We start from the raw sequence: 25,938 nt of genomic DNA on the forward strand, positions 1-25,938 counted from the left end.
GGGGGGGGGTCAAATTTTTTTTAAACACTTCCCTGCATCTGAATGAATACTCCCTATTTTCAGCGACGACTTGCATATCACGTCCATATCAGAATTCCTCGTGTACAAGCACAGTGCCCGTCATCCGGAGGGACCGGTGCGACGCAAGTTCTGCGTGTCTGAGACCTGTTTAATCGAGCGAGATCCGGCCACCTACAGCATCGTCTCCTTGCGACCGCTCTCTTCCGTGGCGGCCTTGATTCGCCATCTGGACAACACGCAGCTCTTCTCCATTCAGTTCAATTCCGGGGAGCTCCGTAGCTACACGTCCACGGAACGAGACTCCTTGCTGGCCTCGTTCTTGGATGGAGTTCGAGGATCCGGGAACCGCGATGTCCACGTGCGAATGACACCAGTGGAATTGGGCAAACGCTTCTGTCCGCTGGAATGTGCGGCCGAGGAGGAAGTCGAGTCGATGCATTTGAAACTGTTGGCCTCTCCGCCCGTGGGCTGGAAGTTCGCCGACGCCATCTCTCGCTTTAACGCCAATGTGTCTTACAGTGGACTGACGCACGCTGTCACGCAAGAAGTGAGTTTACTCTATTACACCTCTGTTGATTGTGAGCTATTGTCAGCTATTGTGAGCTATCCGCCCTCGATTTTGTAGCACTTATTCGCCGAGAACAAGGAGAAGCTGATACAAACCGCCCTAGTGTCCATTTTAAACCGAGATGTCTCCGAAGTGGACAAGCTGCCCATCGAGGAACTGGAACAGCAGTTCCACGCTCTTCGCCGATTGGTGGCTTCCAAGGCTGGATTCGCCGGATTCACTGCTCTTCCCGGGTTCCGGGAAAAAATCGGCATGAAGGTGGCTCGAGCCCTGAAACTCGGTCATGACGGAATCAGTCACGCGGCCATTGACATGATCTGTGCCCTAATGGAGCCCATGCATGACAACTATGATTTGAGACAAGAGCAGTTGAATAAATCGAGTCTCTTGAGCTCGGACAAGTTCCTGGATGCCCTTTTGGATATGTGGACAGTGCATGTGGTAAGTCGAAGAGACTGCCTTGAGCTGAATCGACCTGACTCAATTGTGGATGATCTTCTAGGTGCGAGGAACTGGCGCCTTGATTGTCTCCGCCATGTTGGACTTCCTAACCTTCTCCTTGTGCGCTCCATACAGTGAGACCACGGACGGGAAACAGTTCGAATTGCTCCTGGAAAAAGTAGCGGATCGAGGCCGAACTCTCTATCGATTATTCCAACAGCCCTCGCATAGTATCGTGAAAGGGGCCGGTCTTCTTATGAAGGCCATCATCGAAGAGGGTACGGAAGAAATTGGGCACAAGATGCAGCTGTTGGCCCTTTCAGAAGGGGCGTTGCCCATTCATTTAGTGAGTGCTCTCTTTACCAAGTCCGAGGACAACCGATTGCTGACGAATTGTCAGCTCTCGCGACATTTGGTCGGCCTTTGGACCACAGACAATCAGAATGCCATCGACCTTTTGGATCGAGTCTTCGTAAGTACTCTCCAAGTGTGACGAAGACGCTCTCGGTTCACTTTTCTCTGCCTTGTATTGCTCTTTCAGCCGGCAGGATTACTCACTTACCTCACGTCCAATGACCAAACTCCCACCAAGGACGTGGATCGACTTCATGTTCGTGACAATCTAAAGCTAGCCGTCACCGACGCCGAAAGTGGGCAGGGCAATGCTGTCTTACGAGTGGCTGGGCGTGGACTGAAAAACGCCAAGACCACGGCCGCCAAAACGGCGGAGGTGGTCTCTGAGAAGACCATCAAGTACACAGAGGAGGCTTGGAAGGCCTCCGAGAAGTACATCGACGTGGCTATGGAGCATTGGAAGACGAAAATGGGCAAAGAGTTCCCGGTGAACCTCAAGAAAGGTGAGACGAGCTTGAGCTCCAAGTTCCACAAGAACCAGGATCGACCCATTGTGCTGCGGAAACGCCGACAACGCATCAAGACCAAACTGAATTGGTCGCTCTTCTACTACATGTTCAATCAGAACCACTCCAAGCCAGATCTCATCTGGAACATTAAGGTAAGCATCTATTATTAATTACAGGAACCAATCAATATGTTAAAAGAAAAAGGACAAGGATACTTTCGTCGTTTGCGAGTTTCGATTCGAACCAAAAAGCATGAAACGATATTAATTCGTATAAACCTATTTGATTCATGCACGTACCTATAAATCCTATAAATTTCGAATTTGTTAAATGATAGGAAAACTGCAATCTTCATCCTCCCGTCCAACCACTGAAGGGAAATCAACCAGGTCCGGAAGAAACGACAATGACCCTTCTTCTCATCCACTTTCAGAGTGATAGACGCGCGGCCTAGTCAACCATTACGAATGTACATCATCAATTGTTTCTCGTTTACAGACTCGGCAAGAACTAAGAGAGAGCCTGGAGAGTGAGATCCAATCGTTTGTTCAAGACCGAGAATTGGGCGGTGGGTCGTTGATTTCGTGGAACTATGCGGAGTTCGAAGTGCTTTACAATTCACTCTCGGAGGAGATCAAAATCGGCGACTACTTCCTCCGTTTACTCCTAGAAGAGGACCAGTCTGAGGCGGGGATCGAGTCCGTGATCCACAAGCCGTCAGACTTCTTCAACGACCTCTACCATCGCTTCCTACTCACACCGAAGACCGAGATGAAATGTTTGTGTCTGCAAGCCATGGCCATTGTTTATGGGCGTCATTTCCACGACATTGGGTCCTTCCATGACACGAAGTACATCGTGGCCATGCTGGAGCGCACCACTGACCGAATGGAACGTGACCGACTTCTGCTGTTCCTGAACAAATTGGTGTGCCACAAGGACAATGCTCACGCCTTCACCCTGGCCAATGGGGTGAGAATCATGGTGGATCTTCTGCCCTTGGCTCATCTGCACACCTCCAGAGCTGTGGTAAATAACAATACCACGGCTATTGAGGTCAACCCGGAGAGTCAGCAAGAGTGTCAGGAAAAGGAATGGTATTATGGAAATGCTGATAAGGAGCGCAATGGTCCGTTGAGCTTCTCGGAGCTCCAAAAGCTCTTCCAAGAGAAGTCCGTGCATCCTAAAAGCAAAGTCTGGGCCCAAGGCCTCGAAAGCTGGAAGCTACTGCAGCAGGTGGCTCAACTCAAGTGGAACTTGATCGCCAAAGGCCAAGCCGTGATGAACGAGTCCGAGATGGCGTCCTTGATATTATCCATCTTGATCTCGGTGTGTCGATATTATCCCTCCAAAGACGAGGACGGCGCCATCATTCGACCCTTGCCCAAAGTGAAGCAAGCCCTGTCCGATTCGGCCAATCTTCCTCACTTGGTCCAACTACTGCTCACATTCGATCCCACCCTGGTCGAAAAGACCTCGATTCTTCTGCATCTCGTCTTGGAGGACAATGCTCGATTGGCCACGCTCTATCTGACGGGATTCTTCTTCTTCGTACTAATGTACACGGGCTCGAACGTTCTGCCCATTGGGCGGTTTCTCGCCATGGCCCATTCCAAGCAGGCTTTTCGATCCGAAGAGAAAAAGAAGGCCATTGTCGGCAGTCAGTCGATATTGGCTCAAATGTTGCCCGATGCCATGGTGGCATATTTGGAGAACCATGGGCCGGAGCGATTTGCCGAGATCTTCCTGGGTGAATTTGACACCCCTGAAGCCATTTGGAATTCAGAGATGCGTCAATTCATGATTCAAAAGATTGCCTATCATCTAGCCGATTTCACCCCGAGGTTGAAGTCGAATGTGCGAGCGTTGTATCAATACTGCCCCATCCCCTTGGTCGCCTATCCGGCTTTGGAGTTCGAGCTCTTCTGCGATATCTACTACTTAAGGAACCTCTGTGATGAGGTGAAGTTCCCCGAATGGCCCATTATGAGTCCCTTGAGCCTGTTGAAGGAAGTCCTTGCTGCCTGGAGATTGGAAGTGGAAAAGAAGCCGTCGTCCATGACCACCAGAGATGCTTTGGCCGTCCTCGGGTTGCAGGCCAACATTGAACCCGAGGAGGGCAAAATCCGGAAAGCCTATTTCAAGATGGCTCAGCAATACCATCCGGATAAGAACCCGCAAGGGCGAACCATGTTTGAGAAGGTCAATGCGGCCTACGAGTTCCTCTGCAGTCGATCCACTCGAAGCAATGACCACCCGAGTCCGGAAAATATTGTCCTGATCCTCCGTGCTCAGAGCATTTTGTTCTCTCGATATTCCAAGGAACTTCATCCGTACAAGTACGCCGGATATCCAATGCTCATCAAGACCATTCAAATGGAAACGGCCGATGAGAAGCTTTTCTCCAAATCAGCGCCGTTATTGGCGGCGGCCAGTGAATGCGCTTACTTCACGGTCAAATGCTCAGCGCTTAATGCGGAAGAGCTTCGAAGGTATGAGACCTCTTCATAAGAGTGCAATCGCTAATTGACTGGAACCTTGTATCATATAATTGATATCATGTGTGTTTTTTTTTGTTTTAGGGAGGACGGACTTCAAGTGTTGTATCAAGCCTTCGAGCGATGCGTTTCCGTTCTGGGTCAAGACTCCAAGCCCACGGATGTGGCTGTTCAAGTGTGCATTCATGTGATTCGCTTCTTTGCCGTGGCCTCGGAGTTCCCCGCTTGTTGCACAAAGATGGTTGAAATGCCGGATTTGGTCAAGAACATTTGCCGGGTCTTCTACTACAAAGTAAGATCACCGGATGATCACTGGATCAAATTGAAGAAGAACAAACCACCCACCCATCTAAAACTCAATCATCTATTGTTCCCATAGCAATTGACGGCATTATGCTCCGTGGCCGCCGAATGTGTGTCAGCCATGGCCGTGGATGAGATCCTCCAGATGCATTTCCTCCAAGCCGGTGTCCTGTGGCACTTGCTCTTGTTCCTCTTCGAATATGATTACACCTTGGAAGAGAGCGGAGTGGTGGCCAACGAGGCCACTAGTCAACAGGCCGTGGCCAATCGACTGGCCAAGCTGGCCGTGGTGGCGTGTGCTCGATTGGCCGGATTAGGTCACGCCCCACAAGAGGATCCAGAGGTGCCTCAACCTCCCAAGAACCAAGTGATTGAAGACAGTCTTCGAGCAATGCTCACTCCTTACATCGTGTCCAAAATGGCTCTCAGAGAGACGGAGGAGGTCTTGAAGTTGTTGAACTCCAATTCGGAGACGCCCTATTTGGTTTGGGATAATGGCACAAGGGCGGAGTTGACGGATTTCCTAGAGACCGAAAGCACTTCCAGTGTGCGAACGGGGACGTGTGACCCGACCTTCGGAGCTACCTTCAAATTCACCGCTCACGAAGACGAGTTGGTGGTGGGTGATATCTTCCTGCGAATCTACAACCAGCAACCCATGTTCACTCTCCTGGTAAGAAAGGGAACTCGTAGATCTCTTGCTTGGGCGATGTTGATTCATTTATTGTTGGGGTCATGATTAGGAGCCCAAGCGGTTTGCCGTGGACCTTCTGGAGTTCCTGAATGGACGGGCCCAGTATCTATACTCACTTCTATCCATGACACAAGGACAAATAGCGGCCACCTCCGAGAACTTGAAATTCAGTGAGATGGCTCTCGAGTCCTTGGCCAACGTCATCAAACACAATCGAGGTAAAGAAGAGATTTGTATTAGATTGACCTGTATGGATCCTAGATTCCCCAATCTGTCCCAATTTTCAGGGGTCGAAATCCAATGTATCGGACACTTCAAACTACTCTTCTGTCTGTTGAGACTCGAATCCTACCCGAATGTCCAAGAGATGACTCTGAGGGTGTTGTCCAATGTGACCGGCAGCTCTGAATGCGTGGACGATATCTCGGCCTCTCGTGTGCTCACCTATCTAATCCAAGTGATCTACTCGCTAGAGGCCAAGCAAGAGCTCTCACTAACCGTGTTCCGGAGTCTCATGGGAGACACCCGTCTAGTCAAGGAGTGTCTCACTACAGGTGGGTTAGGAAATGGTCACACCACCACGAGGGTTTCAATTGATTTTCCTTTTTTTTTTTTGGTGTGTTCTTTTGCTCTTTTTTCTTTAGGTGGAGTGATTTGCCTGGTCAAGATATTTTGTTGTTCCAATGATCAGCCCACTCGCGAGATTGCTGCGGAAACGCTCTCGACCATGTCTGCGGACAAGTTGATGGGTCCCAAAGTGCGGATCGTCTTAAACAAGTTCATCCCCGAGATCTTCTTGGACGCGATTAAGAAATCCCCCGAGACGGGTGTACAGCTTCTGGAAACTAATCACGAGAATCCGGAGCTCATATGGAACGAGGACACCCGAGAGAAACTCTTGAAGCACATCCATGATTTGGCCATGAGGTATGGACTAAGAATTGAAGCTGATGGCATTGAAACAAAAATGCTAAATAAAGCCCCTCCCTTTCAACAATCTAGTCATTACAATCACATCAAGAGTCGTCCTGACATCCCGTGGAACCCATCGGAGCAAGAGCTTAACATCAACCTCGAGTGCAACGAATTGGTCATCTCCGGGATCTACATCCGACTCTTCAACGCCAATCCGGGTTGGGTGTTGCGAAAGCCCCGAGAGTTCTTGTCGGATCTCTTGGAGAATGTGGTTCAGATGATCAGTGCCAAAACGGTCGATCAGACCCGTTTGGAGAGTGTGAGCACAGCCCTCATCAAACTACTTATGTCTCAACCCAATTTGGCCGAGATGATCCCCGGGACCGGGTACATTTCTAGGCTATTCTCAGTCATGGGACAGATTGATGAGAAAGTGGTCAAGGCAGGAATCATGGTGACCAACGAAATAGCGAGGTATAGATAGATGAGTGAATGATCCGATAAAAAAGTTGGACAAAGTTAATGAATTGCCATTGGATATTGAAGGTCTGCTGTCTGCGTGGAGAACATGGGCACCATCTCGTGCATCCCAAGTCTGAAGCGTGCCATGAAGTTGAGACAAGATCTGATCCCGGTCTCATGCGAGATGTTCAGCCGGATCTTTGAGAAGCATCACGAAAACCTGACCAAGCAAGTAAGTCCCTTCTTGAAAGGAATTAAGAACTCTCTTATAACCAGCTGAACTGATTCCTCTGCTAGTGCTTCAATCTAGCCTTTCGATTTTAATGTGAAACCCTTGCGCCAAATCAAAAGTATTTCAGTATGATCAATGTCTATTTTTTTAAGTTACTCACAAATGCTAAATGAAAGACCAAATATCATATAAAGAATAAAAGGTAATATATAGACACATTATAACCTGGGGATTGCATTCTCTGTAGCGGTTAGAAAAGCCCGTGAAAAAACAAACCAAACCAAGAGGAAGAAAAAAAAAATCGTAGGGACATCAAAGTTGACCTCTCAAAGATACTTTTCATATTTCTTTACCTCTTTTGTCTAATTTTCTCTCTCTCTAATTTTCCTGGAGGGACAGCTGATTTGGTTTCTTATCATTCCTAATGCAACCTTCTATCCTTCAGAGTTTGGATTGCGGGTTGATCCCAGACCTTCTGTCCTTACTGGATTCACCGTTGACGAATCAAGAGTCGCGCGCCCTCATCGTAAAAGGGCTCAAAAGTCTGCAATGCTCGCTCCAACACGGCGAGCAAGTGAGCGCCCTCCTCAAGGCCAGCTCCGTGTGGAAACAATTCGAGCAGCAGAAGCATGACCTCTTCATCACCAGTCAGAACAGTGGCGGCTACTTGACCGCGACGCCTGGCGTGGCCGGCTACTTGACCTCCACGGCTAAACCCGCTCCCACCATGCCTCCGCCCATGGAGGACAAGAACAGCTCCTTGTCCTCATCCATGCAGAACCCGCTACTCTAGAACAAACCTCGAACGAACACCCAGATCATGTTATTTTGTCCACCGCCCAGAAACTGTGATAGATTAATACTATGACTATTTGTTACTGCATCTTCTACTTCTGTAACGACGACCACGACGATCATGACGATTGCTAATCCCTCTTCTTGGTCATTCATGTTTCCAACTGGAAATCGGTTTCGAGGTCCGAGGCCAATTTTTTGCTATTTCCCCCAGATTGATCATGATGCTCTTCCAAAGAAACCGCCTCTCCTGGGAGACTGCTTAACGCACCTTTCATTGAGTTGAATGTCCATTTATATCTATTTTTGTTACTTTTATTACTCTGTCTCTGGCCCAGCTGCCGCTGCCGCCTTCGCTGCTGCTGCTGCTGCTCTTGGAACAATTTTCCGCGTAACCATCACATATATAATTTATTAGTTCGTTTTGAAAGCCCATACCATCACATCACAATCATCATGAAGCGAGAATAAAGCATGTTCCACTCATGGAACAATCCCAATGCCTGATTTGTCTCCTAGATGGCACTGATTCGCCGAGATGGAATTTGTTGCTCCACTTTCGGGAACGGCTTTCCTTCCCTCTTTACGTCGCGCTCGGTTGATCATTAAGGAAGAAAGTTTGGCAAGAGGAGTTGGAGAAGGATGAGGAGGGGCACCCCCCAGAGAAGAGGGAGAGATAGATGGATTGCTAGTTTTGGCCATCTCCCTTCTTCTCTCCAATGATCTGACAGCTGGGCTTTGACAATCCGTTCCCGCATCTATTTCACTATATAAACCATCTATCTCTTCGTTAAGTGAGATTCAGGATAGCACTTGCTCTGCATCATGCTGAATTTGTGCAAAGTGGGCAATCAGACGAGTTCTCAGGATCCGCACGCCATCAATTCCCGCGTATTCGTGGGCAATCTGAATACCTTTCAAGTGAACAAGATCGATGTGGAAAAGGTCTTCCAGCGTTATGGCCGCATCGTGGGTAAGTTCGGATGATCCAGGGCCAACATCAACCCACCTCATGGACTATTCGATTCCAGGGATTTCCATGCACAAGGGCTATGCCTTCGTCCAGTTTGCCAGTCCATTTGATGCGAGATCCGCTTGCTTGGGCGAAGATGGCCGGACCATTTCAAGTCAAACCATTGGTAAGTCAGGCGCTAGACAGGCCGGTTAGTTCTCAAGGGTACCTACGTACACACTCTTTTTTTTGTTTTCATGGGGGTCGATTTTCTGGTAGGTTAAAACACTCTCAGGGTCCTGCTGCAATCAACGGGATAATTCGGAAAATTTTAAGAACTTTTTTAGGAACAACATGTACGTACATATACCTCACCTGGTCGATCATGTCTGGAGCCTTAAACCATGGGGGATCATTTTGGCAGTATTGGCCAAATCCGTTTTGGCACCGGTTTTGTGAAGACAGCAAAGTGTCTCAAAGAACTCAGAAGATATGTCCAAATTTATGTTGTAAACGCTAAATAAAATTCGAATTTTCGGTCTTTTCCTGGTCCCCTCCTACATAAGCTTTTGACATCATAACTTTGAAACGAACCATTTTACAGGTAGAAGATATAAAGTTGACTTGCCTTCAATTGGAAGAGATCTAAGTTTTTTATTTAAGTACTTTAATTCGAAAAGTGGCTCAGAGTTGCTCGTTTGCAATCCTTACCTCTACAAGTTCGTGTCTAAAAATTACACTTTGACTAGCTCATGGGTGGAACGTGTTATTTGCCTTTAGCTCAGTGGCAAATATTTGGCCAAGAAATACGATTGGTTCAACCGGGGATCGGCCAGTCAACTGACTTGGAGACTCAAAAGATCGTCACTCTTAACCTTTCTAATCGTTATATTGCAATGACTTGTGGAATCAGATCAAGTCATTTAGAAAATAAAACTTTTCCAACTTTATCATTTCATAACACCACATGTGCGCAGGTTATATGGTGGAATTCAATAGCGAAAAGCTTTAAGCTCCATGCTTGTGAGTCCATCCAACCATATCAGATTTATGAACATTGCTTGCAACTCCGTTTCCCTTGAAGCACCCTGTACATCATTTCCATGATTGGGTTTCGTTTCTCTAAAATTGAATCTAAGGATCACATCTAATACAGTGTGTACAATAATCTTCAAGAGTACTTTTATTTCTCATCTATCATTATATTGGCTTTTATAATTTTATTGACTGTATAACTTCATCCTAACCATGGTTAGTATGATATTAGACTCGGAAGCGTCAGTGGAGCAATCAATAATGCAAGAGCATGTATCTTTGATGGAACCATTAATAGCCACTTAAGTTGATACGATCAATGCCCTAAACAAATCATTGCTGTCTACTTTTCCTCTCCTCTTCTACAACCTGGGTTTATTTTTGCCCCTTTGCTTTAATCATATCACGTATCAGACTATAATGGCAGTAAATAAAAAAAAATATTAGAGGGAAGCAAATCGAACATTTAAAGGCGCCGGAGAAAAAGGTATTGATCCTAAATTGTCCTTGATTGAACGGGACAATATTAGATCATTTTGACATGCAGAAACCATCACGTTTGTTCAAGACTGAGAGCATCAGTACCATCATAATCCAATACAAAGCTGGAAGAAACCTAAATCAATCCATGATCCGCTGAGCCGAATCCCCTGCAGTCGACTATGACCATAGAAAACCAAATAATTTATGGAGTTATCTATGACTATGACCAACCTCGACCGGATACTGACGAGCCCAAATTGTGCGAAAATATGTCAACAACCGTTTTTGTGAGTTTTTTTTGGCCTCATTTTTTTGTAGCTAAGATTTTACGGATTTTTTAACCGATGCAAAGAATTTCATTCTTCGTAAAAAATGTCATGTCTGATTGATTAAAAATAACGAGAAATTTTCAATTACAATAATGGAACACTTGGTCTACCAACGAATTGGTTTTAGCCGATCTATGAAGCCCTTGAACATAGGCCAAGAGGTTATATAGTAGTTTCGGACCCCAATTTACTCCATCAGCTTTTTTTCATTTTCTTATCCAGTGTTGGATCCCTAATTTTCTTTTTTTTCATCATTCGCGCTACAAAATATTCCTTTCCTCTCATTGTACGTTGATTGAATATCAGGATTTGGGCACAGACCATGAATACAGTTGAACACTTACAGAATAAGGTATCGTTCATACCATCTTCGAATTCTGTAGATTCCAAGTGCGTTTGACTTGTCAAACTCCGGCTTGCTCAAGATTTTCGTAATGCTTCAAATTATGTCTCACCGAACCTTGTTCCGACGATTTTTTTTTTCTCTTTACTTGTGCTTGGTCGTACACACGCCCATTTGCCTTCACAACGTTAGAGGAAAATTGACAAAAAATTCCCCTCTTTTGCTCAAACTGCAGAAAATATCATTCTGGGAAAGTAATAGTCGTCATACCTGCATGTTACAGTGATCTTATTATTATCAATGTGTGCCACTTGTATGTAGTTCAAGCTAAAAAGGGGTCTCTTTTGGCAATTTTCCTTGGAGCAGTGCAGATGAAACGTCGAATGTACGACCCCGGGAAAAGATGACAAAACAGTATTCTTGAGGCGTTAGTCAACATACTACGAAACTCTTGAACAATTCAAAGTTTTACAAGTCAATACGGACAAGGTGTTTCAAAAGAAGCGAAAGAGCAAGCCACGTGTATATCGCTGATATGGTTAGACTCACTGAAAGTCTATGCAGTTCGAAAAGATGCGAATGAGACCAACATGCGTACGCTCTGTCTAATCTACATTCTAAGTCGCACTATGCCGCTTAGATTTTGATTATGATATTTCTTTACAGTCTAGAAATTGAAAAGCCCGGGTCACGATAGCACATCCTTACAAAATAATCATTACGGCCAATAACATAACTCGATCCGAATGCTCAATGCTAGGACCTTCATTCAAATACAGGATGTCGTTGAGATAGATATAATAAACCAAATCATTAGAGATAAGTTTGGGGGCTTGAGCTTAACTTTGGGAGACAGGTAATTTTCTCTGTTTGCCAGCATATTTTTTGTTCCTTTCACGTACTTTAGTTGAACAGAACTATCTTTTAAGAATCTAATCATAAAGGCCAGCACACATATTTCTAACTTGGTTTGTTGACTGACACACAAAAGTGCTCTTGCACTGAGGCGTTTCTTTTCAAAGATCTGCATATTTGATATAATTGCAAATTGCATTTGGTATTGAAAGTCTAAGGTCTAAATTTCAAAACTTGGACTCAAAAGCTAGTTTGCATTTCTGTTTTTAGACGTGAACATGGTATCTGAACCCAAATCTCATCAAGGCAAAGGGAAGCAACCAAAGCGCACCTCCGAATCAAATGAGTAAGTTTGTTTCCATCGATTCACTCTTTCATTGCAAATAACTGGTTCCATTTGCATACTTTGCCAATTTAGTGACGACTCTGTCTTGGTCAAAGATCCCAAAGACGAGACGGTTCAATCCAGGAAACGAAGGCGATCAACCGAAGAAACTCCCAAAATTACGGCTGCTGATCTCAATGAATTGAAAACTTACGGTAAGTCAAATCACGATGTTAACTCTGTACAAGTCGATTGTTCAGCCACATCTTGAATATGATTCACCTATTTGGGCTCCAATGTGTTCAGCAGGTTTGCAAAAGCTCGAGCAGGTCCAAAGATTTTTTTCTAGGAACATTGAAGATATGAGAGAGCTCTCATATTAAGCGAGACTAAAAAAATTGGGACTGCACAGTGTTCAGAGAAGGTACGAAAGGTATCTGATACTGTTCGTCTTCAAAAGCATCCTTGAGCTTTGTCCCAACCCAGGATTTAGGGTCAATTGTAGTGACCGTAGAGGCTTAACGTGCGTTTTGAGAGCACCTTCAAGCCCTCGAGAATCCAGGCTAGTTAAAACAATGAAGTCCAACTCTCTTTTTTCTCGGGCTCCTTCTTTGTTTACTTTGCTTCCCTCTAAAGTTCGTGGGGAATACGTAGGCCTTGTTGATCCTGTTGCATCTTTCAAGTCAGACTTGGACAATTTTTTAGATAGCATACCAGATCAACCCTACATTCAAGGACTAGCTCGGTGTGCCAACTCAAATTCGTTGGTAGACCAAATATCATATAAAAATTGAAAGGCAATAAGTAGATGAATTGTAACCTTTCATTTCAAATACATATTACTGAGGATTATATTCCCTGTAGCGGTTAGAAAAGCCCGTGAAAACCCAACCCTAAAAAATATGTCTTGTATCTTTGATATCAAATCTCAACCCATTTACCCAAAGCGGGGAAAAACCTGTTCGCAGGAGGGAGAGAAACATTCAAAGACTTAGATTTCTCCTTTTAAAGTCAAATAAATGAGCACCTAATGCTAATGCAAACCAAACAAGGCCAGATTCTTGTCCCCAGATGGCTTGGATTGATAACGTTTAAGGAGGCATGGCGCAGTGACCGTCGCGGTTTTTTCTTGTAAATAAGAGGGGACCCTGGTTCGATTTCGAATTGTCCCTTTTAGACGCTAACCACACCCGAAGACAGAGAATAAATATGATACTAGCCAGTCGAAACTTGTAGATGGATGATCGGATGGCTGGCTTCGATGGTCAGTCGAGGCTCAACCCTCCGATGATTCAGCCCCAACCACCACCACCACCACCACCACCCCGCCCCCACCCATCCCCTCACCCCTTTCCCAAACCATACCCCAACACATAAAATGAAGACAAAATTTAGCCTTACCTATATTAACCTCTGTTGTAGATTAAACCAAAATGTATGTACAAGAACAGCTCCATTCACTTTCAGATATTGCTGACATCTTGATTTGTGGCAATTGCAAGGAGCTGTTTTCCAATTTGAAAGACATCATGAACCACAAGAAGTTCTATTGCAAGCTCCGATTTACCTGCAAATGTGGACCAAAATGGAACGTGACCAATTCTTCCCACCCATCGACTGACGCTTCCCGGGGGTTGATGGAGCAACATCAGTGCTCAGCCAGTAAGTAAATAGCACCCAGCACCCATAAGACTTGAGACAATTTATTCTGTAATAAGGAATGATTTTGAAGCTTGAGATGATTCCATTATCTTCTTCCCGTCAGGCGTCAGGGGTTAAAAGCGTATCATGGGCCGTTTGGGCAGTGATAGGCGACTGGGACTAGTCTGGGCCGATACTTGTTTTTTTTTTTGCTTTTTAGCACTACCATGGCTTGAATCATTTTTTTAATTTTAGCTTTGAATCAAAACATAAACACCTAGGCACATATCTCATTCAAAAAAATATGAATTACTTGTCTGCCAGCCAAATCGTTTTGTTTCATATTTCTGTTTGTTAAATCACGGACTTCTAGAGATATGGACTGCAAATGGAAGCAAAAATATCCTATCTCCTAAACCGCTCATCTTATTCCAAATAAGCACTTGATACGACCACAAAATCTTGTTGAATAGATGAACTCAGCCAAGTTTGAGCCTAAACCTATGATTAGGGAACTCAGGAAACATGTTCAAAGTTATGTAGTAAATACTACATAAAATTTGAATTTTCGGCCTGCTCTCAGTCAGCTACATAAGCTCTTGACAACATAACTTTGAAACGATCGACTTTGCATGTAAATGATATAAAGTTGATCTACCGTTAATTGAAGAGATCTACGTTTCTTATTTTATTACTTTAATTCTAATAGTGGCTCAGAGTGGCTATGACCAAGAGCAGGGCAATTTGCCGGGAAGCTTGTTCGCAGTCCATATTTCTAGAAGTCCGTGGTTAAATCAACTGACCTAATTCTCTTAACTATCTCCGGGGGCGAAACTCGATTCTCCAGTTCAGTCGATTTACAGATCTTGAAGTGCTTGAAGCAGAGATACTTTTCAGACAAGTAATTGATGTGGGTTGTGAAAGAAATGTGCACCTAGGCGCCAATGTTTTCATTCAAAACCATAACGTTTATGATTCAAGCCATGGTAGTGCTAAAAAGCAAAAAAACTAATAGTGGCCCAAACTAGCCCTAGCCCAAACTAGAGTTAGCCGCGTACAACGGCCCAAACGGCCCATGACACGCTTTAGACCCCTGGCGGTAAGAAAATAATGGAATCACTTAAACCTATCATATCATCCCCTATTAATCATTCCACCATGACGCTAATCAAAGGTGAGCGTAAATTGTTAACGTTATCTGCTGATTGGCGGTGTGAGCTTTTGATTAACGGACTAATAGGCTTCAATTCTTTTTTTTTTTTTGGTTCGTTAATCTGATACTCCCTGATTAGGCTTGGTCGCCGGAGGAAAATTAAGACCGTACTTAATTAATTTTCGCCCACCTACATGCTTAACATATTTGGTTTTGCTTTACAAAGACAATTACTGTCATTTTGACATATTTTGGCCATTTTATCATTCAAGTTCACCATCTGGTAGTTTTAGTCAAAAGTCAAATTCGACTTTTTGATGTGAAGGATCAACAATGAACGCAATTGTCTTTTTGGTGAGAGAAACCGACCACTGGCATCAATTTTACTTACACTAAAACACGAGCTTCACCATTAGTTGCGACGTTTTGAAGAACTACTCCATCTTCCCAGATCTCTTTTCTTGGGCGGAAAAGTGGATCCAAACAAAGTCAGTTGCTTTTAATGTTATAGAATGTAGCCTTTTTTAGTACATCGCTTTCTCCAATTTTGACCAATTTTTCATTACGACATTTAAGCCACCTTTTGATATGTTTATACCCTCATCTATAAACAATTCAACTTCATGACAAGACCAAGAGTCGCAATGAAAATAACACTCATATTCATCAAAGAACATGTGTTACATTCGTTTTCAGGTGGTCCCCATCCCCAGAGGACTCCCCCTCATCACCCCGCGGGTGGAGTGGTTCCGCAACCACCCGTTTCGCTTTTGTGCAGCTCTTGCGAAGAGAGCTTTGGCAGTCCGATGGAACTCATGGTTCACGTTCAAGACTTGCATAACATCCCCATATTTGAAATGGATTCATCGGCCAAGGATGGGACTGCCACTGAAATTGAAGTCTAGATTGAGGAATAAATAATGTACACCAACATACGCGCATTTCATATCTTCACAAATCGATGATTGCACACAGTTCATTTTCAATCGTCTCCCTTGTTACTGAGAGTCTTTTTTTTGTTAGATTGGCGCAACCTCCAATGTCAATACTGATCCCTCTGATTAGAGGACCACCATCCCCGTGTGCGACAATTTAAAGGTCCTCCTTTTCGACGGTTCCCACCAAACACGTGGCCCCATAACTCTCTAACTCCTTCCTTCTCAATTTCTCTCTTTCTCTTTCTCTCTCTCTCTTACTGTGATGAGAGGACACCAACTTGGGACGCCCTAAAATTGTGCATGAAATAGGATCCTCCTCTTCGGCAATTATCCGCCTTTCTTTCTCTTCTCTCTTTCTCCCCTTCTCTCCATCTCGTTCTGTGGTTGTCCTCTCTGCCTGTCCGTCGTTCCCTTTTATCCCAATCTTTTCAAGCGAAAACGAAAGACTTCAAAAGCAACAAGCTTCCCCCCCCTTGATTTCATCCGAGTCTCAGTTGGTTCATCCTCTTTCCCTTCGTCTTATCGCCATTACCACATCAACAACCATCCCAGATCAGATCTGGATCCTAAACGGAGCCATGACAAACCTTTCCAACACCTGCTGAACCATACGAACGAGTCATCACATCTTCCATGGAGAGAGGTACTTATCTGGCAAGCTCTGAGGCAGTCAAAACCAGGACAAATTGATTTCCACCTGCGATTCTCCCCTGACTTGATTTGCATCTGCCAACCAAACTCCGAACTAACTCAAAGTCCATCATCCATCCGACAAAGAAGAAGAAGAAGAAGAAGAAAAAGGGGATTGGGAAAACAATCGAGACGATTTATTCTCTCGCTCAATCCGGTCCGAGAAGGATGAACAATCATCGAGGTGCCAAGGATTGGGATATCAACGACAACAACTTCCCCAAACTTCAGGTGAACAACTCCCTCCGACAAGACCATCGTTATTCATTCATTCGTTCATTTCGTCCTTTGTTGAGTAATGCTGCAGATAATGGTAGTAATGCAGCCTTGTGTGCTTCTGTTCTTGCCCGGTTTAGACCAAGACCTATGACGGGTTTGAGGATTGGCCGGATGGCCATTGCCGGTTCGTGTACTCGTTGTGCTGTGAGGATGCCAAGAAACACACCTCGGGATGGGCCATGAGGAACACCAACAATCACAACGTGAACATCTTAAAGAAGTCTTGCTTGGGCGTGTTAGTTTGCTCCAGACGATGTGTGCCTCCCCAGGGAAAGAGCGTGGCCATAAGGCCGGCGATCTGCGATAAGGCCCGAAAGAAGCAACAAGGTGTTTATTGAATGGGTGTGAGAATCAATGAATGTGTCTCACATCATCACTCACGACCAGTCTATCAATCACATGAAAAGCTAATAATAATAATAATAATAATCTGCGTTTACCATACCGCAAGGATCAATGTCTGTCTATCAAGCACCAGAGTATCCATGCTTTTAATCACAATTGAAGGAGTCAAGGACAATAGGAAATATGTATCGGCTTGCGTGACATGGTATCAGCTAAACTACCGTGTTAGTTTGAGGGGTTGATAAAGATATAGAAGTGCAACCCAGTCTTACCTTTTTTTTCAAGCTAGTCGTAAAGATAAGAAATTGAAGATATTAAGGCTGCGTCGAAACATAAGTAGATGCATCGAAATGTGACAGGCTTAGTAGGACCAAAAGAAAGTAGGAGGTAAATGTCGTGAAGATTTCTGGGAGGGGGGTAATTAGGTTTAGATCTTATAACCGAATTCATTATCACCCTAAAAATGCTTACATTAAAGAACAACGACATTCTACTACTTACTTTTGAATCACCTATGCTTTGATGTTATTACAAGGATTGTTTGTCATCAAAACTCGATTTTTTTTCCTTCTTTTGCATAGTTTTTCTTCCTCTACTACTCAAAGTTTTAATTGACACACGGGAATAAGATTTGATACCCTCCTGGCTTTTTGACAACGAGGAATTCAATAGAAAGTAAAAGCATAGAAATTTGAAGATACATTTGGTTCAACAGATTCCTTAATGTAGGGCTTTCTATTGGCAAAATGAAACCATGCCATGCCGCATTTTATCATCAAATTCAAAATCATTTTTTTGCACCTTTTTTTTATTTCTCTAAGGAGAACCAGGCTTACATCAAGGGAAAAAGTAATCTAGTAATATCAGTTACTATAAACCGCTGCTTCATATTCGGGGGAATCCCTCTTTAAATATGTTTGTTTATCTTGCGGAGGCAAAATTTGGATTTAAGCTATCTATTTTCAAGCCCCTATCTAACTAAAAGTACAAGTGTTAGAAACTTTTGCAACGATAATTAATGAAACTGTATGTATTTTCCGGCTTGCGAAACTCACAAAAACACCTTTGGCAGGAGCAGAAACAACAGCATTGGAAATGAATCAAGGTCTCTTCGCACCACCTGCGCTTATTCAATGATTGTTCCTCCTCAAACACTTATTAGAATGTACCTATTAGAAAAAGAACGATTTGATTTCGTTCCAATTTTCCACATGTTTGACATTCGCGAAATGGCCTAAAAGTTACCCTAGCTATGAACTTCTAAACATATGGACGGCGAACGAGCTTCCCGCTAAATCGGCCTACTTTTGGTCACAACAACTCTGAGCCACTTTTCGAATCAAAGTAATAAAATAAGGAATGTAGATCTTTTCAATTATAGGCAGGTTATATCTATATCATTTACTTGTAAAGTAGTTTGTTCCAAAATTATGTTGCCAAAAGCTCATGTAGCCGACCAAGAGCAGGCCCAAAATTCGAATTTTATGTTGTGTTTGCAACATAACTTTGGACATCTCTCCATAGCTTCCTAAGCATAATTGTGGGCTCAAATTTGGCCAAGTTCATCTCTTCAACAAGATCTTGTGGCCGTATGAGGTGGCTATTTCGAATAAAGTGAACGCTTTAGGAGAAAGGATTTTTTTGCTTCCGTTCGCAGTCCACCTCTTTAGAAGTCCGTGCTCTAGCGAATATAAGTTTGATTTAGCTTTTTCTACAACTTCTTGCTACATACCGTAAGTGAAAGAAAAAGTGTAGTGGCGCCATGTAAAATGGTGCAAAGCAAAATTTAGGGAAAGATAATGAAAAAACGGGCGGAGAGCAAATCATACTTTGTTTAATATAAAGGTAAAATTATTGTTTCGGGCAACAAAACTGTTGTCATGCAACTATATTTCTGGTTTTAAGCGTACCAATATGACCAGCTTAAAACAAGCTAAAAACAAAAGGCGACAACTGGTAGAACGGGATAGAAAATGGAAGAAAACTCAGTAGTTATCCTAAACTCAAAAACAGGGTTTGGTTTCAGTCCTTCACAGAGTCGTGAGTCACAAGAGAAAGCCTAATTTCCCTTAAGATATAGAGCATGATTCACTTGACTTGTCCATGACAAGACAAAGACAAGTTGTCTTCGATCGTACGTTAACCTTTTTTAAGCTGAGGTCAGTTTTTTTAAAGCTATCTCGGAGGTCGAAGCTTGGACGTTAACCGGTAGGAAGATAAGCTCGGAAAGTGGCGAGCGGATGCTTATTCTGGGTAACGTCCAAGCCCTAACTCAGAGGTACGAGCATTTAAAAAACTCGATTCTGATCAAATGAGTACGCTTAAAGTGCCAAAGAGTAGCGACAAGTTTGTCGCACAAAGAATATTCTAACACTATCATTCTTACGTTACACAAAATATGACTTAATCTCAGTCAGTCATGGTGCGCTTATTTGACTGTTTAAGCTAGCCCAAAGGTCAATTCCATTTCAGTACACATGAGCAGTTTTAAGCAACACGCTAACTGCGATTCCTGACCCTTTTTGTCTTTTCTCTCATTTAAGTTTCTTTACTTCTTGACTTGAACCGCCTAGGGCGCCCAGGCAGGAAGTGAAAAACTCTAACATTAATTCGAATGATTTATAGAAATTAACAATTATGTCTGGTAAATCTCAGGGTGAGGAGCATGTTTTCAACAACTTTCGATGGTCTCATGGTTTTAGGAAAAGTATGTCCCAACCTGGAATGCGATGGCATATTGGAAATCCAATCTTGTCGAGGTCATTGTGGCTATCCAGTGACCCATTTCTGGCGTCATGTTCCCAACTTGGGGATCCTGTTCCAGGTGGGGATCAGATTTATTGAGTACAAATGTAATGCGAGATTCTTGATTGCAATGTAATTAGGATGACATTTTAGGCTAAAGGATTCCACGACCACCCAAGGCCGTCGTCCAAATCAACCGGAATCGCTCTGAAGAAGCGAATGCAAACCAAAAAGCTAAAGCAACAAAAACACCAACAACAGCAGCATCACTCCAGATTTGAGCTCATGGGCTCCTCCGTGAAAATGGCCAGCCCCAACCACTTGGGACCGAACTCTCAGCCCAATTTTGTCCCACACTTTCAAGATGATCCACATCAGTTTTACACACCCGTGTGGAAACAAACGGATACAATGAATAGCAACTCAGGTAGGGCAATTTAAAATGACATTTTGGAATAAGCGAATCTTGAAAGATTGAACCAAGATACGTATCTGTATGCAAACACCCTGTTATTGGAATTCGTTCCGCTTGGCTGTCATATCAAGTTAAAATTGAAAAAGATTAGTTTTCTAAATCCGACGGATTGACAATGATCTTGATTCTTCTGCATGACATGATGTTTCGCAAGTTGGGAAGTATTTTTGGCTTAAGATTTGCCCTTTTTGCCGCGCGTTTTAGAAGAGCTCACCTATCGAGAAAAGCTAACAGAGATTAAGCATTTTTAGTTTGAGTTTGAATAAGTACTCTTGGCACAGAAATAACAAGTTCGCCAAAATCCAAAGTAGCAAAGTTTTGATCGATGGAGTAAAATATTTGGACAAGTCAAATCCTTCGAATGAACAGCTAAAAGCATTGGAAAGCCTATCACATTACATTCCATTAGAAAAAGTTTGGGCCCAAGCAGATTAAACATGGCTAAACCTAAGAAAAACTCAAGCACAAAATTTGCCTCCAGCAATGTAATTGAAAATGGAAATCCCCTGATGCTGGAGCATTTGACTTTGTAGCAACTTTTGAAACATCTTTTAAACATATGGCTAACTCAGCTTCCCTCTTTTGAATAATTTGTGATTTTAATAGCCTCATCATCATTTGCTAAAACCCCTTCATTTGATCACTTAAAATATATTCTCTCTACAGTAAAAAAATGAAAACAAGTGAAATTCATTGCACAAAACTAGCACGTAGAACTACGTTTGCTAAATTTAAAGACCAAAAGTAATCACACTACAAATAGAATTCTACCTTACACAAAGGAGTGGCAATAAACAATAATTTCTTTGAAAAAAAAACCCAACCAAACATCCAATTGAGCTTACAGGGCGACCAGGAATAAGCCGGACAACTTTCACTTTATGTATCCTCAAAACCAAGAATCTTACAGCATTGCGCCAGCCTTCACATTTGATAAGCAAACACAGATGTTTAAGAAAGCTTTTTAGTTCATTCTGAATAACCTCCCCCGACTCTCAAAGCAGCATCAAGTCTGCCATTAACTGAATTACAAGATGGACGGATGGTGTGAGGATCGAGGCCGGCTCAATCAGCCTCTAATGCTTGTTTGAGGGGACCGATACTGGAGGACGATTTGACCCTGATCTTCCGCTCAAGAATGGGCTCTATGGAAAAGTCCATGACATTCAGGTCTGGAGAGGAAGGGTGACAAAAATATTTCCCGTTAGCCTTGTGACTTGGGGCCCTTTTGGGTATCTTTGGACCTTCGCACCCTCAGGTATGAGGATGAGGGGCGGTTTGAGGCCATTGGATGCCACATCAGCCCACACCATGGCAGAGGCTAGTTTTTGGCGACGAAATAGCGTCCTCTGGTTCTCAGAATGTTCTCCAGGTTTTTGCCCAAAACTTGGTCATTGAGAGCATTGGAAACCACTTTTATCCTCGGAATCTTCACATCCGATCAGATGACATGAAGATGCCTCCCGGATTTCATCCAATTGCAAAAATATCTTTGCTGTTAGCTCATTTCGAGATTGTTCGGACTCCTCGCAAGTTTTCCAGGTGCTTGATGAAGTTCGATTGCTACTTATTTTGGATCAATGTTCTGGGACTGGTTTTGATCATACAGAATGACACTTACACCAAAGGGACTAAATAGATGTTCGATCAATTAGAAACCAGTAATATTGCAAGGGGCAGGCTTTAAACATATGAATTAGGCATTAAAAAGTGAACGGTCCGGCTTAAAGCTGGTCGCCCTGTACATAGAGCGTACCATTTTTTGCCCACTTCCTTTTGGCAACAAGGAATTGAATCCCCATCAGTTCAAGACGAAATATTTTTTTTATTATTTCATTTAACTTATATTCACATAATATCTAATCCACCAACGATTTAGAGTTGGCAGATCTGGCTGGTCCTTGAATATGATATGGGGAATATTGAATTTGCTTGCAAATGACACCTTTTCATAAGAGAGACACGATATGAAAAAGAGAGTAACCAAATTTACATCTTCATGCCTGATTTGGATCTAGAAATGAATCCAAACTGATAATGAATATATCTTTTTGCACTTCCAATTATGTTTTCTGAAAATTACAATGATTCCAAATTTTTGGCTTAAAAACATCTAAAAATTGAATGAAAGCAGCTATATCTGAAAAATCGAGTGTTTTCCAGTGGTCTATTCTCCTTTTCATGTATGCCTAGTGCTAGGGTGAATCTCGGAAAAGTCGGACTCGTGCGAGTCTTTTGACTTTTGTTTTTTATTTTTTACCGGACTCGAGTCCAGCAGAAGACTTGAGTCTTTTACAAAGGTCAGGCAGGTCAAGCAAAAAGACTCGTCTTGTAAAATTCTGAAAGTATGAATATTTTTTTGACGAGCCAATTTCTCCAAAATCGCGTAAAAAACTCTAGTGTCCTCGGGCTCGAGTCTGTTCTCGCCCCAGTATTATATGCCCCATTGGTTAACTTAAATGCATCTTCATGCGCCCTTTTTTGTTTTCATATTTATACTTAATACTATAATTATCTTTTTGTGTTCGTGCTTTTTTTTAATCTGATCTTTGGATTTTCCACGCAGGTTGCTCAGTGGAAATGACTCCTATGGAATGTCAAGCGACAGTTGATCCCCTGTATGAGGTGCCACATCCCGACCGATACGTCATAGACCAAATCGATGTGCCCGACCCAAACACATTCCCGACTGAGGCCAACGAGCCTTGGTTTAGTCAATACCCGTGTCCTGCACTCTCGCATGATCTCCTCTATCCCTACGGACACCACACCTCTGCCCCCAACTCGAGTCACGAGTTGTCAGGAGACGACTTTCTGGACCCTAATTTGCTCTCGCCCAGGTCTTCGGGGGCTCATTTGGCCCAGAGCCACGAGGAGGCCGCCTACGTGGCAGCAGCTCATCACTTTGATTTAGTGGACTTCAATAATCCAGAAGACATTTTCCAATTTGAGAAACAAGCTATTGACCCTGTGGGGATTGGCGGATCTGAATTTGACCCTGGACCAGGGACTGCGTCACATTACCTCTTGCATCATTCCTACCCAAGCTCGACTTATGAGTACAATTGTGGCCCTCAGAATTACTTGCCTCCGACGGAGAGCATGAACAACTTTAGCCATTGTTACCAAAGTAGGGATCAAACGTATCACCAAAGACAAGATTATTAGAGAGTTTCAGAATAAATACAAATTCAAGTCGTAATTGAACTTGTTCCATAGTTTTGAGATTGGGTCTAAAACAAAATCTCTTTCGTCTTCCTTTTTTGACCTTCTTTGAATAGTTTATATGTGATTTTTTGTCTCATTTCTTGAATCTCTTCGGAAAACAACAACTGAAACTATGAGGGAAATAACAAAATTTTGGACGAAATTTCAAAATTTGAATTGCTGGGCCATTTGTCAATTGGGACTAAACGAGGTTACGTTACTTTTGGATTTATACTAACAACTGCGCCTGGGTAAAGCCAAAGCAGGCCCATTAAAAAACTATACGTACAACGTGGCAAGCAACTGTTGTGGAAAATTAGAACATTCGTTTTAGCCACATTGACTTTGTCATCGTTCAACTCATAGAATGTGTCAAGGTTGTTTAAAGCTTTTTGAAGGTCTTCTTTGGAATTTGCAGTCAAGTACAGATTGCCTACGCACGTGATCATTGGTGTGCTCATTTCCCCAATGGTAATCCTGTCATGATGAAGGCGTTTGGGGGAGATCATGAAGGAATATGTTGAAAAGGGTAGGGGAAGAAAACTCACCTTGTAGAACCCCATTGTTGCAGAAGAAGGCCAATGAAAGGCCACTTCCAGAACGAATATGTAAACCAGTGCTCTGTAACATGTTAAAGACGAGTTCAGAAAATCCCACAGTGACGCTCAAGTGGGGAAGTTTATCAACGAGTTTGGTCCTGTTGACAAAGTCGAAGGTTTGCTAAAATCCACGAAGGCCCCTTAGGTTCGTTGTTTGTAGAGGGCTTGTCAGAGAAAAGTCACTCCAACAAAGCCACTGGAGAGTTTGCTTTGAACACATTGTGGTAGTTGGGCAGCAGTTTGTTGCTGATCAACTTCTCTTGCGTTACTCAGTTTCAACTAAAGCAGACAAACGAGCCATGAACTCACTGGCTCCCTGAATTCGGAACCTGATTTTGAGAATAACGTAACCAATTGTGTTCAAAGCCAAACCCCATCGCACACACCAGGCAGCCGCGAGGGAGCCAAAAATATCTCAGAAATCTCGTGAGTGTCGCTTCTCTGACTAGCCTTCTAGTTGTTTTGATTTCCAGTCTTTGTGCAGCCACCTCAGGTAGTAAGGCTGTTATACCTATACCGTCTTCTTTCCCTTTACAAATACAAACCGGACACGAGGACGTAAGGTTTTACTCTCCAGAAATCTCCCCAATCTAGCGTTTAGAATGGACTAGAAAACCTTGAGGAAAGGGTCCTGAATTGCAATTGAGCGATAGTTGTTGGGGTTGTTCGGATCGAGAGCCTTTTTTGAAAAGGAAGAACAGAGTCGTGTTTCGCCACTCAGAGGGAAACATAAAGGACAGATAAGTTGAATAGATACAAAAGAGGTTTCTGGAGATCAATCCACCCAAGGACTTCAAGTGACAAGGAGAGTGCCCTCGCATCGCCACTGCCTTACTCTTCTTGCCATCTACGGAGAGTTCGACTTCTTTTTCGGTGACAGGGTCCATGAGGTCACGATGCTCATTAATGGTGTTAGGCGGGAGAGGGAACCCCGGCAGATCGAGAGCGGCAGTGATCAAGGAAGGTCGTGAGACATATTTATAGTTGCTCCGGAGGGAGAGGATCTTGCTCTTTTGTATAGAGGGTTCACATCGGGTAGAAGACTCTGAAGGCCTTCTCCTCAATATGCGTCCAATTGAAGCAATCCAATGGATTCAGGTTTGGGGATGAGGGGAGCCAAAATTCCTTGGGCCAGAATCTATTGGAGCTCAAGTTCAACTTCAGATACTTCTGAGTGATGTCAGAAGTGTGACAAGGAGCACCATCCTGCTGCCACACCCAGCTCTCGGCACTGTAGTGGCTGTTAAGGGCCGGAATGACCTTCGAACCGAGAATCCGGCTATACTGGGTGCCGTCCAGGTTGCCCTCGATTCAGATCTGTGGGAGTCGAAATATCTGTTTCATTTTGGGCTATCCCTGAAGTTGCCAGTGTCATCATCCGTGTTTATGAACCTGTAAACGGTCCTCTTGGCGACGCTGAAGTTGGTCGCGACGGTCCTGACGCTGTCGTCAGCCTCAATCATCAAGATACATTTTTCGTGGATTTTTTCCATCATCGTTTTCAAACAAAACAAGACAAGACCGAGATTAGCTTTTGAAACGAAAGATTTAGCAAGATATGCCAAAAAAGCTGCAATTATTATTTTTAAATATCTCTCTTAATCATTAATCTACAAAGTTTTAAAGACGCATCCGAGGACTTATGGCACATCCGGTACTTAAAGCTTGATGTGGAACGCAAAAACGGCACGTACAGCCTCCTCCGTTGGACATAGTTGATTTCCTTTTTCATGCAAATTCAATAGACTTTTA

At 43.5% G+C, this 25,938-nt stretch overlaps 3 protein-coding genes and 1 long non-coding RNA gene across 4 annotated transcripts in view; all 4 read left to right on the forward strand.

The window, feature by feature from the left end:
• The window catches only part of LOC131885636 (dnaJ homolog subfamily C member 13-like), a 10,028-nt gene extending 1,736 nt beyond the window's left edge, over nt 1-8,292 (forward strand). Inside the window, exons 3-15 of the mRNA XM_059233745.1 lie at nt 64-568; nt 647-1,030; nt 1,092-1,502; nt 1,572-2,045; nt 2,392-4,385; nt 4,476-4,683; nt 4,771-5,367; nt 5,438-5,606; nt 5,676-5,942; nt 6,033-6,315; nt 6,391-6,777; nt 6,850-6,997; nt 7,443-8,292. Coding sequence (XP_059089728.1) covers nt 64-568; nt 647-1,030; nt 1,092-1,502; nt 1,572-2,045; nt 2,392-4,385; nt 4,476-4,683; nt 4,771-5,367; nt 5,438-5,606; nt 5,676-5,942; nt 6,033-6,315; nt 6,391-6,777; nt 6,850-6,997; nt 7,443-7,790 — 6,175 coding nt within the window. The 3' untranslated portion in view covers nt 7,791-8,292. The remainder of the gene's footprint in view (nt 1-63; nt 569-646; nt 1,031-1,091; nt 1,503-1,571; nt 2,046-2,391; nt 4,386-4,475; nt 4,684-4,770; nt 5,368-5,437; nt 5,607-5,675; nt 5,943-6,032; nt 6,316-6,390; nt 6,778-6,849; nt 6,998-7,442) is intronic.
• Nucleotides 8,293-8,419: 127 nt separating this feature from the next.
• On the forward strand, nt 8,420-16,319 carry LOC131885651 (uncharacterized). The gene is made up of 6 exons (XM_059233762.1): nt 8,420-8,765; nt 8,824-8,931; nt 12,060-12,135; nt 12,208-12,329; nt 13,582-13,776; nt 15,605-16,319. Exons 1-6 carry the CDS (start codon nt 8,618-8,620, stop codon nt 15,811-15,813), a joined length of 858 nt encoding a protein of 285 aa, XP_059089745.1. The 5' UTR covers nt 8,420-8,617; the 3' UTR covers nt 15,814-16,319.
• LOC131885655 (uncharacterized) lies at nt 8,932-9,295 on the forward strand. Its single transcript, XR_009373859.1, has 2 exons — nt 8,932-9,019; nt 9,092-9,295. It is a non-coding gene; the product is annotated as an uncharacterized LOC131885655 (long non-coding RNA).
• A 385-nt stretch (nt 16,320-16,704) lies between the features above and the next one.
• Nucleotides 16,705-20,369, forward strand: LOC131884968 (transcription factor glial cells missing-like). Its single transcript, XM_059232871.1, has 4 exons — nt 16,705-16,767; nt 16,893-17,142; nt 19,863-19,984; nt 20,059-20,369. Exons 1-4 carry the CDS (start codon nt 16,705-16,707, stop codon nt 20,344-20,346), a joined length of 723 nt encoding a protein of 240 aa, XP_059088854.1. The 3' UTR covers nt 20,347-20,369.
• Nucleotides 20,370-25,938: the final 5,569 nt, after the last annotated feature.

Source organism: Tigriopus californicus, chromosome 8, assembly GCF_007210705.1.
Source record: "Tigriopus californicus strain San Diego chromosome 8, Tcal_SD_v2.1, whole genome shotgun sequence".
In the NCBI taxonomy this organism is placed as follows: domain Eukaryota; kingdom Metazoa; phylum Arthropoda; class Copepoda; order Harpacticoida; family Harpacticidae; genus Tigriopus; species Tigriopus californicus.